Source organism: Merops nubicus, unplaced genomic scaffold (genome assembly GCF_000691845.1).
Source record: "Merops nubicus isolate BGI_N331 unplaced genomic scaffold, ASM69184v1 scaffold5358, whole genome shotgun sequence".
Taxonomy (NCBI): Eukaryota; Metazoa; Chordata; class Aves; order Coraciiformes; family Meropidae; genus Merops; species Merops nubicus.
Genome location: NW_008623533.1, coordinates 1,515 through 14,249, shown reverse-complemented (window position 1 = coordinate 14,249; position 12,735 = coordinate 1,515). Strand labels below are relative to the sequence as shown.

At 39.3% G+C, this 12,735-nt stretch overlaps 1 protein-coding gene across 1 annotated transcript in view; it reads left to right on the top strand.

Moving 5' to 3' along the window:
* NR5A2 (nuclear receptor subfamily 5, group A, member 2) overlaps positions 1-11,507 on the top strand; it is a gene marked incomplete at both ends in the record, with an annotated part of 50,157 nt that extends 38,650 nt beyond the window's left edge. The window contains one exon of the mRNA XM_008945093.1: positions 11,360-11,507. Coding sequence (XP_008943341.1) covers positions 11,360-11,507 — 148 coding nt within the window. The remainder of the gene's footprint in view (positions 1-11,359) is intronic.
* Between the last annotated feature and the right edge of the window lie 1,228 nt (positions 11,508-12,735).

Below are 12,735 nucleotides of genomic sequence, written 5' to 3'. Positions count from 1 at the left end.
AAGAGCTCCTTTTTCTAAGATACATCGTTTGAGTTTTCATGTTGTCGAATCTGCTTACAGCTTTAGTTATCATTTTAAAACTGTAGCTATTTCTTAACACTAAGAACAAGTGTTTATAAGAATAAGGAGAAATAAAATAGTCAACTTGTACAACAAAAGAAGTGGGAAAATTCAAATTCTAGCTATGGAATTGACTCCTGCACCTTTGTGGAAAGTCAATAACCTAGGAGAGACAAAGTTGTACTCCTTAATTATATGTGCAAAAAGTAGTTTCATTACTTGTGATTTATATGAGTGGTATTGAGAAAATGACTGATCCCCTTTCCATTTCAGCATCTGTAAAGCATGGATAACTGTACTGGTAACTATTTTATTTACCACACAGGCTGCTTGCTTATTTCTTTGTTTATAAAGCTATAGGTACATTGATAGTTCTCTGTTCCTGAGAGTTCTCTGTTACTGATTGCATCAATTTTTGCCCCAGGTTGTTTAAATGGGTTTAATACACCCTGTTTTCACAGAATCACAGAATGTTAGGGATTGGAAGAGACTTCTGGAGATCATCGAGTCCAAACCCCTGCCAGAGCAGGACCATCTGATCTAGGGCAGGTCACACAGGAACACATCCAGATGGGTTTTAAAAGTCTCCGAGGTAGGAGACTCCACAACCTCCCTGGGGACCCTGTTCCAGTGCTCTGTGACCCTAACAGTAAAGAAGTTCTTCCTCATGGTGAGGTGGAATTTCCTGTGCTCCAGCTGGTATCCACTGCCCCTTATCCTGTCACAGGGCACAAGTGAAAAGGGGTTGCCCTTTTCTTCTTGACATCCAGCCCTCATATATTTATACCCATTAATTAGATCCCCCCTTAGTCTTCTCTTCTCCAGACTAAAAAGCCCCAGGTCTCTCAGCCTCTCCTCGTAAGACAGGTATTGCAGTCCCCCAGTCATCCTCGTAGCCCTCTACTGGACTCTCTCAAGTAGATCTTTGTTGCTTTTGAAATGGGGAGCCCAGAACAGAGTTTCAACACAGTTTCATGTTCCTATGCCAATTTGTGATTTTGAAGTAAATGCAGGCACCCCCAGAGCCTCCCATCAGATCTGTACGTTCCACTTTGCACTTAGGCTGTTTGGAGAGCAAGAAGCCATGTTACACAAACAGCAAACAGTCACTCCATTTCCTTATGGATGGACTCCTTCCCATTTCGTGGTTGCTAACCGCTGGAGAACATACCTCCCATGTATGCACTATGCCTTCTCCTTGAGAGACAGGGAGACACCAGACCCAAAGTAAACATATAGTCCCTGTCTGCTGTTTTTGAAATGGGCATTGGTCTGAAATCTACACATAATGCCACTGTATTGTCCTGATTTCATTTAGGTCTAGTCACCATCATCCCAGATGAAAAGCCAGATTTACAGGAGCAGGCACCGCTGCACTGCTCTTGCTGGCTGTGCATGGCACACACGCTTGCTCAGTAAAAGCTCACTGGTAGATGAGGTACTGCAGAAGTGCCTCTTCTGTGTCAGTACGTATGCCATTTGTAATTTAAAAATATGTGCTTTAAAACATCATATATCTAAGCAATTTTCATGAGTGAAAAATCATTTATTGGACAAAGATGGTTCTGTTAGGCTTAAAATATCTAGAATTGCCAGAGCCACTGATCTTAATATCACAGAATAATCCAGACTGGAAGGGATTTTAAGGAGCCTCTAGTACAACCCCTTGCTCAAACGAAGTTTCTCAGGGCTTTGTCCAGTTGGGCTTTGCATACCCCCAAGGACAGAAACCACATAACCTCCCTATGCAAACAGTGCCACTGCCTGCCCATTTTCACGGGGAGAAAGATTTTCCTTAGTTCTGGTCTAAATCTCTTTTTTTTCAACTTACATTTGAAGCTGGTCACTGTCCTCTTCCTTGAGCCCTGCTGCAAAGCACAGAGCCTGGGAGACCTTGTTAGTAAAGACTGAGGCAAAGGTGGCACTGAGTACCTCAGCCTGGTCTAGTGTTGCTGCCACTAAATCACCAGCTGAATCCAGTGGCAGTCCCACATGTCCTTGTTCATCCCCTAAATAATTTGAGTTGCAAGTCTCAACTGTAGGTGAACACTGGCCTTTTTAACATCATCCCTACATTCCTGGACAGTGCCTCTGAATTACTTGTTCTGAGCCATTCCTGACTTCAGCTGCTGTACACAGCCTTTTTGCATTGTAGCTCTGTTGTGAGTAACTTGCTTAGCCAAGCTGATCCAATAAAACTGCTGCTTTTCCTAAGTGTCAAGATGGACCGTCTTGGCAGCATCAACTCAGCCTGTTGTCATTCTAAGACACAACACTAGTTCAAACTTGTTTATGAAAGGACAGCTACGACTGTGTCTGTCTCCTCTATATTAACTGTAAAATAATTCTGTGGAGCCACACTTCTAGAACCAGGCATTATGAGTCTTTGCTATTAAACTAAATGCTGTATACTTTCTGTTTGCAGCCCTAATCCTTTCAGTTCCTCTAGCAGAGAAAGGAAAATAACCATGCCACCATCTCATAAAAATTAATTGATTATTGTGTGGAAAGCAGTCTGACACTTCTGATGAAAAGTGTTGTAGATGTTTTTATTTACTGCTACCAGCAAAGCACTATGAGTAAAATTGCAGTCAATCATCTTGCTTTCAAAGTTATTAACTTTAAACTGAGGACCTCAGTGAGATAGCCTGCTTTATTATCTGAGAGATCTTGATTATTGTCACAAGTTAGTAAATTTAAGACCTCAGAAGCCTCACTCCTTGCTTTCCTTAATATGTCCCTCCATAAAAGCTACTCATAAACACAGTCCTTTTTATGATCACAGTCAAGGGGGAAGCTGTAATGGGGGAACTTACCACCACTTAATTAAAACATACCTGCTTTCTCCACTTAGGCTGCACAGACTCTGTTCCACAGACACAGGAGTCAAACTTCAGCCCCCCAGGGCCGTACCACTGTCAGTTCTACTAGGTGTCTAAAATGGGCTAGTAGTTTGAAGCACACTAGATAACTTTCAAGCTCATTGGGTCAAAACCTATTACCTTAGGGCATTGCTATCACATTTCCTTACATCTGCATTTCTCTCAAGCCATTGGCTTATGAGTTTTACCCAATGTCTATCCACTATTCCCACTTTGATGGGGGAGAAAGTGCAGTCAGCAACAAAGTGTTAAGCATTGGCCCTTGCACCAAAAAAAAAAAAAAAGACTGTGAGATTCTGTAAATTAAGCTGGTTTGTGTGTGTGTGTTTCACGAAAGCACTTTTTCAGATCGTTACAATTCCTGAGCAGTTCCTCAGAAACAAGTTCCTCCCTATGCTGCACACTTCATTTTCTGCACTAAGTACTGCCCCTCACCAGTAGCAATTACCATTTCAAAAGGAAATAAAAGTAGCACAAATGCATTTTAAAACTCCACAGATTTCATAATAGAAAACAGCTAAGGAGTGGTTTGCAATGTGGTGGTTAATTGTAAATCATTGCCCATAGTCTCTCCATGCCAAGATTCGTCAGCTTGCCATGTGGCATGTGATTTTAACAGACCATTTCTAATTATAGAACTTTAATTCCTCCAACTTGAGCACTACCTTTTTGTATCTTCTACAACAGCAATACACTGCCAGCTTCCAAGATCCAGCACACTCAGGGTAGATATTAAAGCTCTGTACAGAATAACATTGTTCATGCATTTTCATACAGCAGTCAACATACAAAACATGAATTGTAGCCTCAGCTGCCCAGACACAAGCTGCTCATTTTGTTCATACCTACACTCCACTCATTGTTGCCAACTTCTGCTGAGTTTGGTCAAAGCCTTTCAAACTAAAAAAGCTGTCCAAAAACATGCCTAAATCTCAGCTTTTCTTTGAGATTGTTGAAACTACTGATTTATTTAAAGTCATCACACAAATATGTCTTTCCACCTGGATTGGTATTCTGAAGCATAACACTGGAGAAGAGCATGAGAGATAACAAAGATCCTGACAGTGTTATGTTTTCAAGCAAATCCAAATTTAACTTCAGTTTAGATCAGAACTTTGTGGCCTAAACCTCTGCCTAGATGGAATACTTTTTAAATCTTTCAGCTGTACCTTATTGAAAGGTATTGGTGTGTAGTCTAGGAAATTTTCTGTGGCAATATAATCTCTGCTAGATTTACCTGCTTGCAAAGAAGGCTTCTGCTGTCTCAATGTATCTGCATTCACTGAGAACTTTGGAGCATCTCTTTGTCTAGGGAACTTGCAAATTCACGGAAAGATCCCCTTGCCAAGGAAGAAGCAGCTGAACTTTCAAACTGTTAGCTACAGATGACTCTATCACAAAGAAAGATCAGCTTTCCAGAAATACCACTGCTGTACAAAGTTGCAAGAGTGTTAGAGCAAGGACTGTATCTAAAGGACAAGAGAAAGGAGCTGGTAAAAAAAAGTAGATAATGAAACAAGATTTTTTCGTTTATCCTAAGAAATTACTACAAATACGTATGGTAGTCATAGGTATAGAAAGTTAATGGATATCTCCTGGAAATTAGTAATTTTTACCTTTTCTTGTTTTTTTTTCTTTCCTCCTCATTAGATTTGTGATTGCAGTTAGTGAGGCTTCATAGTTGTAGCTGGCAGAAAAGAGATATTTGCAGTTAGGACCAAATCTAGAAGTCCTTACAGTGGCAAAGACAGGATTTGATTCAATGTGGATACAATTGAGGTCAAGCAATCATTATTTTGCTGTTCAGTGTAGTACTTGTTCTCTTGTACCCAGCCTTGCACAGTTCCTCACTCTAGTGGTTTCTGCCTAAAGGAAGAGAAAACAAGGTTGTGCTAGCTGTTAAAAGTGCCTTTTGAAGATATTATGCTAGCTGCTTTTTCGGGCTGAATTAGATGTTCTCAGCTAAACTAGGCAAGATAAATCAAAATTCACTTATAATCATGAAATGTCCAATTCAGATTTGTCTAAATATTCATGAAACATTTTTAGCCTTCCACATAGCTATGGACACATGTGAACAAACTGATCCAAATTTATATTTGCTTTGCTATGTTGCCAAGAAACCATCATAGCACTATGGTTTAAGTCTAAAATTCCAGTTACAGTAAAAAGTCATGGAAAGGGCACTCAACATGAAGCCCTGCATAGCAGAACTCTTCCATTTCCCACATGCTAACTCTGTTGTGTTCATAAGAAATACTTTTTTTTTTTTCTTGGTAGTCTGTAGTGTATAGATAGTCAAACTCAGTAGTCAGTTTCATATCACCTTATCTCTCTATAAAAATCACAAAGTGCACTGCAAGGCTTTGGTAAACAAATGGATTCTATTGTACTCTAGGTGAGCTGTGTTCTGCACATAACTTTAATGTCTTCATACTAATAGTTTGAAGAACACAATAGTCACCATTACTGGACTGTAAAATTCAGTGGCACTGATTAAAATTACTATCGGCATGAATCAACATATGTGTTTTGTAACATAAATATGCCTACTAAAACTGAGTCAATATACTATCACCTACAGGGCATAGAATTTTTCCAGTCTTGGTGTATTAGCTTTTATGAAACTAAGTTACGCAAAGTAAATGCAGTACTTTGGAGTGGTACTATTTGCATATTATAGCTAATTAGCAAGCACAATAACATCATCCTAGGGGAAAGATCCACTGGCAACTTAATTCATTATCTTCTATTATTATGTATCATGTTAAGATGACAAGCATCTAACGCTGTATAAGTCATCAAAATTTTAATTAATATACACAAACCTGATATAAACATATCTGCTGGTTTTGCCCATGCTGAGTCCTCTTCAATTTTTGAATGTACTTACCTATTGCCTGTTCTGGCCAGGGTTGCATGGGGCAGAGCAAGGAGGAAGGAGCAGGACGCTGCCCTTCCTGCTTGTAGGCACCTACTAACTCCGTTGCCTTCATGTCTCAAACACACAGTGATCTAATTTACTAAATTAAATACAAAATAAACCTTTCAATAACTTGAGCTACCTTAAGTCTGATAGAACGTTTGTTCTTTGTACAGGTAATGTATACAGTCATAGCAGGGGCTTTATTCCTCACTTGCACAATTCCTCTTCTGGCTGAAAGGAACAGCATTCGGTAGTCAGTACCTGGTAACAGCCATCAAGAAGTAGAATCGCTCTAACCCTATAGTCTGGAGAATGCTTCAAGTTTGCTGAAGCATTGAAAAAGGATGGTACAGTTCCACACAACATTTCCATATGCCATGTGACTGTCATACCCTAGAAATCAAACACGATTTAATTTTAGAAGAAGGAAGGAATCTGATTCCACCATTAAATGTTAGGGTCCATTTTCTGGGCATAGAGAGGTCACAGGTTACCACCTGAGTCCACCAGAAAGTTTCTGTCTGAGCCCAGCGAAACCAGGGATTTGGCTTCCAGAATCATTCGTTAGCTTTTGATAAATCATTTGCAAAACTGAAGGCATTTCTGGCCTTCAACCTCGGCATTTCTTTAGCCCAGGGTATAGTTTCGTGTTTGTCTTTTGTTCTACCTTGAGCAATATCTCACTGTGTTAAATGTAGCCTTCATTTGAGAAAAATACTGCAGAATTAGTCACTTCCGTCTCTCTTACCTCTCTGTTTATCAGTTGATAAATTATTTGAAAGCTGAATATCTAAATGCTACTGAACTTCAAGTATTTTACTATGATATATTGTTTTAAAGTAATGTTCTCACAAACAATCAGCATCAGCCTAATTGCTTTCACTGACATTAAAAAAATTCACACTTTTAAGTCACTTTGAACTGTATCAGGAAAAGGAGTTAGGAAAAATACAGAGTATTGCCATGTCTTTCTGCAGTCCCATTTAAGTTATGCCCCTTACTAATGCCATCAACATTTTTATTTCTTTTCCTTTGCTACTAGTGCCTCTGAACATTCCTATCCTTTTGCAGAGCCAGCAGCCTCACCTGCCCAGTCCTTACCTCTGCAACGCAGGCAGCAGGGAAGGCCAGCAGCAAACCAGGTGGTAACTAAAAGAGGGAGCCTTAAGAAATGCTCTAGGAGCATACTTAGAGCATGTGCTTTCCTCAGAGCTATGACACAAATGTTGCCTGCCCAAGGAAATGATACATATTTTTCTACTTGGGATTCCCATCTGAAAGTTGCCTCCTAGAGTCAAGCACCAAGCAAATCCTCCCTCTCCAACTCAAGCCAAAGCTCCCCTCTTTCTGCCCAATACTCATGATCAGAAGACGGCCACAAGACTTACCTTGTGCTGGATTTACCTGAAGAAATTTCTCCCTCTCAGAAAGATATTCCAATTGCCAGACTACAGACTTATTTATTTCGTGCACTATTTAGACTGGAGATTTGACCCCAAATTTCCCATACCTCAGTGGCTCCAGCCCTGGCCTGCTGAAGAAATCCTGCCTTTGGCAGTTTTGCTGCCTTAGGCAGATGAAAGCCACATAGTCCATAAATCCTAGAAGAACTGTATCATGAGTCAGACACAGTAATTTACCACTGTCATGATCTGGGTAGTCCCAGCCCTGCCTAGAGGCAGTTTAGCACCCAAAGAGCTGGTGAAAGGTGGAGCCGAGGACTTTAAGCACAAAGTTAGGTGGCAGCAAAGCTGAGGTTTTGATTATCTAATTTCAAGATTTAGGCACCTCAGTTAGCAAATGGTATACTACAGCACAGCCTTCGGTCTAACATATACAGCAATGTCCATACTACTGCTTAACATGCCAGTTTAAGCACCAGAATGGCAAGAACAGTCAGCAGTGTAAATCATTCAGTGCTGTTCTGTCTGCGTTGCTTTGGTACCAAACAAATCCAATTAAGCCTCTATCATTATTTCATCATTACTGTATTCACCATGCAAGATAGCACTGTGCACTAGTACACAAGGAATCCACACTTCCATTCGTCCATGCAGCCATAACTTTACACCTCTCCTTTTACTTCCAAATTACACTATGTGGAAGCTTCACCCAAGATTCTCTTCTCAAAAATGCCAATCAACATATCATCTTCAACATCTAAATCAACTGTGAAATGCAACACTATTGAGAAGCAAGAATAATTTACTTCAGTTTTGGATTTGTTTTTACCAAGTGAAATTAATGGTACAATATTAAGTAACTGCTAAGACTTCAGTATGCAATTAAGCATTTTGCTCAAGATCCAGGCTGGTTTAATCTTTGTCTTTTAAAAGCATTTTTAATCATGAATTGGAAGGTTAAAGAATTAATACACCTTTTAGTATCAATTTCTGCAGATGGGACTAAGCAAGCAGGACAGCATACTCTTTAATGTGACCACTTTTTCAGAGCAGACATTAACTGAGGCTTTTTCATGCATAGTTGATTTTGTATAAACTGATTGACACCTTTGGGGGTCATCTTTCCACTGACTCATAATTTTGCTCACTCTTGAAAAAAAGCCTTCTGCACACCCAGTATTCTCTAGTTAAAGCTGAAAATTCAACTCATCATATTTACACAATTAAAAAAAAAAATCCATTCGGCGTTGTTTTTAATTGCAAATCCTACTCAAGGGACCAATTCTCCTGCTTAGGAGGCAGCCCTGTGCCTTCTACTAGAGAACCAACTGCAGTCAATTATGGTAATGAAATGTCAATAAATATAAAAATTTAATACAGCCTGCTCTTGGTGAGTGGCAGATGAGGACTTGCCTCCCAGACAAATTTGCTGGTTCTGCAAATATTAAATGCACCTGAAAGAGTAGCAGGTTGCCTGAGAGCTCTCCAGTAGAGGGAAGGTGGGAGATCCAGGCATCTACTGGGTTTTTCCATTATGGCATAATCACTGCACTAAGGCCACGAATATTCTTGACATCTAGACGTCTTAACTTCTTATTATGAAGTGAATAGCATATTTCCCCCACAAAGTGGAACCTCAGTGAGGGATTTTGAGCTTTCTTCCCCCCCCTTAACAATTACAAAAGGGAAATTAAGTTGTGAAAGTTGATACTTATGTGACCAGTTTCTCAATATGAAGTAGCTGAATCATATCACTATATCAAACTGCTCTTCAAGTAAGGAGTATTTGAGGTATGTTACTTTTTTTCTTATTGTTTATGTAAGTGTATACACTTACATATAAAGATATATGTTTAAGCATATATATAGGAAGAGAGAGATATAACAGATTAACTAGAAAGTAGCTTATGAAAGATGGTTTGGCTGGGATTTCTAAAGACCAGATCCTAGTTTTGTCACAGATTTCTTTGGCCCTGAGTAAGCAATTTAATGTCTTCACTTCAGTTTTCCCAGGTGTAAAAGAGAGCAATAAAATCTACCTCACAGGATATTTAAGCATAATCTATTGACTTGATTGAAACATAAGCACAACTTTAAGTGCTTTGCAGAGTTGGAGCACTGTTATTCTTAACACCCATACAAAAAGCCTAACTTCATTTTTCTTGTACATTGCCTTCTATCAATGTCTTGGACCACTAAGAGTACATATAAATAAAATGTCTTATTAAAAGTCATTAACTCATTGATTATATTAAGGTCATCACTAGGAGAAGTTATTTTTAGTTCTTTTCGGTCATCTTTCTATCTTTCCTGGCTGAAATTTTGTCAGATTTAAAGTATTTCAGGGTTTTTCTCTTCCTTTACTGCTGTTTATACTTGAGAAAAATCAACTCAATAGTTTAAAAAATCAGAAAACAGATTTCAAAATGCATGCTCTTTAACAGTTTGTTGGGTTTTGTTTGTTTGTTTGTTTGTTTGTTTCAAAAAAAATAGAGTTTAACAGATCAGTGCCTGGAAAAACAAAGTTTTGCGGCATTGGTCTGTTTCCTCTGGTGACACCTGGCCATTCTTCATTAATAACTTTATTATGGGAGACCTTAAAGATGGGATTAGAGCACTGATATCTTTAAACAAATCATTAACCTAAAGCGTGCACTTGCCATTGTGCTTAGTCTTTGTTTAGAGCCAGACGTCACTTATGTGTGGTTACATGAATTATGGTTAGCAATTTCCCTGTTGTTATGGAGGCTGCTGGAAGGGAAAGGTGTTGGTCATTAGAGCAACAAGGCAAGAAAAAGCACTTTGAAAATGTGTCAATAACCTGTTCAGGTCTCAGCTGGTTGCCCAGAAGTGGTTCAGCACAGGAGCAAGCAACACAGCTGGCCATTTCCATGGGACAGCGGCACTAGTAAGGGATATGTACCACTGATGAAAACAAGGCTGAGTTGATGGCATTTCAGCTGAAACAGTTGCTCAGATCACGCAGGCTCCTGCTAAACCAACTATACCCATGCTGCTGTCACTGTGCTCCAGCTGCCTGCTCTCACAGCCAGCAGCCCTGTTTTGGAGCCAGCCCACCCTGGCCCCAGCCCCTGCTCTTCACCTTCGCCTCACAGCGTTCCCATAGGCTGCACCAGTCTCCACTGGTCACCACCTGGTGACAAAGCATGCATATCTTCAAGTGGCAGAGGCTGGTACAGGCACTGCATGGAAATGTCCCCTTAATGGCACTGGGGTGTATTCATTCCAACTTTCTGTGGGATCTCTATATAAAGGCGTCACCTCAGAAAGCTCGCAGCCAGTCAGACAAATGGACAAATCAGACACAAGGGCAGCAGGTCCCCGGAGCAGTCCTGCTCTTCTCTGCACCCCTGAGAAAGTGGCTTTGTGCGCTGCGGTTGCTGCTGGGGACAATGCAAGGGCACCTGGCCTGTGTCACGCACCTGCTTGCTCCTCCTTTACATGCAGGGCAGGGCTTGCCAGAACAAGTTTGTTGGAACCAACTCCAACAAATACCAGGATTTTGTGTAGCTAAGGAGAACAGAAACCACCCACACAATGCCTCTGTTTCCTGTGGGAATACATCAGCATTTCTGGGCTTGAATAGATGTTTCTGGCCAAGTTATGGACACTGGACTGTTTCACATGAATAATGTTTTGTCCCTCTGGACTAATACACCCAGTATAGATGCAAAGCTCACTTCACAAGTCTTTCTCCACAAGATCACACAATTACAATGAGAACAAGGTACTCCAACGGACTAGAACAAACAGATATGGGGACAGCGACCAGTGTCATAAGCAGCTCTCATATATACAACTTCTAAAAAAAAAAAAGCTAATATAGACAAACCAGCATTCATACTGATGTGACACAGTGTTAAGATACATGGTTTAATAAGATTTTCAATATATACCATTGTATTAAATTCAGCTTATAAACAGAAAATCATGTTGGCTTGATAACTTGATTAAATTGAGAGTGATTCTTTTATCCAGGAGTATTCTGATTGTGTGATTGCTTGAAATATCCTAAAGTGGTTCTGCAGGCATGACAACCAGACAGAAATACAACTCTTTTTTTTCAGGTGGATTATTCTGTAATAGCATCTCAAGCTGGAGCCACCCTCAACAATCTTATGTGCCATGCACAAGAACTAGTAGCAAAGCTTCGTTCCCTGCAGTTTGATCTACGAGAATTTGTATGTCTCAAATTCCTGGTGCTGTTTAGTTTAGGTAGGTACCCTCCACTCTTCATGTTTAATAGTATTGTTGTTAAAAAAAAAAAAATCCTAAATTTTTCCTGAAAAACATTATTTTGAAATATATTTAATGAGATTCACAGTAATCTGCATATTATTTCTTAATTATCACTTGCAGGAAAATTATGTATCAAGAATAAATGTGAGTTTCTATGGAAATGACTGCTAAACCCAGAATTTAATAGAGTATTGTAAGCTGTCTGCATTTCTGTATGTGATTTCTGAATATTCCAGGATAAAATTCTATTAGAGATTCTAGGGAACAGTGGGAATTACAGACTGCCATGTTTTTCTATGATATTGAATATAGTTATGCAAAGCAAGTGGAGTGGGGATATGAGTGAAATATCCCGTTTTTCAAAGGCATCTGTGGTAAGTATAAATAATCTTCTTTGCATATGATGGTTGTCACATTTTAACCCATAAATCATGAATGTATCTCATAGTTCTTTAAAAGTGAAAGGAACTCTTAAAGTGCAAATTAATGATAATAGCTTTATGACAGATCTACCTAGGAAATAACCTTTAAAGGGAAGATTGTTTTGCACTAGTGGAGAGGACGTAGAATGGGAGAGATACCTATGCAAGACAAATCAGTTAAACCAGTGCCCTCCAATGAATCAGTCAAGAAAAATCACTGGTGCCAGGAATAAAAAAGGGCTTAGGGAGATGGATTCCTATTGACTTCATAGGAACAGATTTTTCTGTCTGTCCTTTGTTTTAGGTTTGCACTTCGTTGACTTAATAAAGCTGGTCTAAATAAACTTTAGCCAAGTGAATTTTCATTTACTGGCACACAGTTTCAAGTCTCTCCTTTCAAACATAAACAAGGTCATACCTCCCCTATAGGCAAAACTCCTATTTTACTCAAAAAGTATTTTGTCTACAAAGAGAGTGAACAGTTGAGCCAAGCACAGCAATGAAGGAAATATGTGCAGTGGTGACATTTAGTAATGGTTTTCTTTATATTTCAGTTTTTAAAAAAAAAATCTTCTGTAAAGGAATAAAATTCTACAAATAATTTATTACAATACATCTGCAATTAGACATAAGAGAACAGTTTTAGTTAAACTGTCACTGTCTTAAATGTGTCCCTCCATGGGGTTGTTACAGAATTTGAGTCTACTTTGGAAAATTTTACATGAAGCTTTCTTTAAATATAGGGAGCATAAAAGATCAATACTTCAGAGGTACAGAACAGT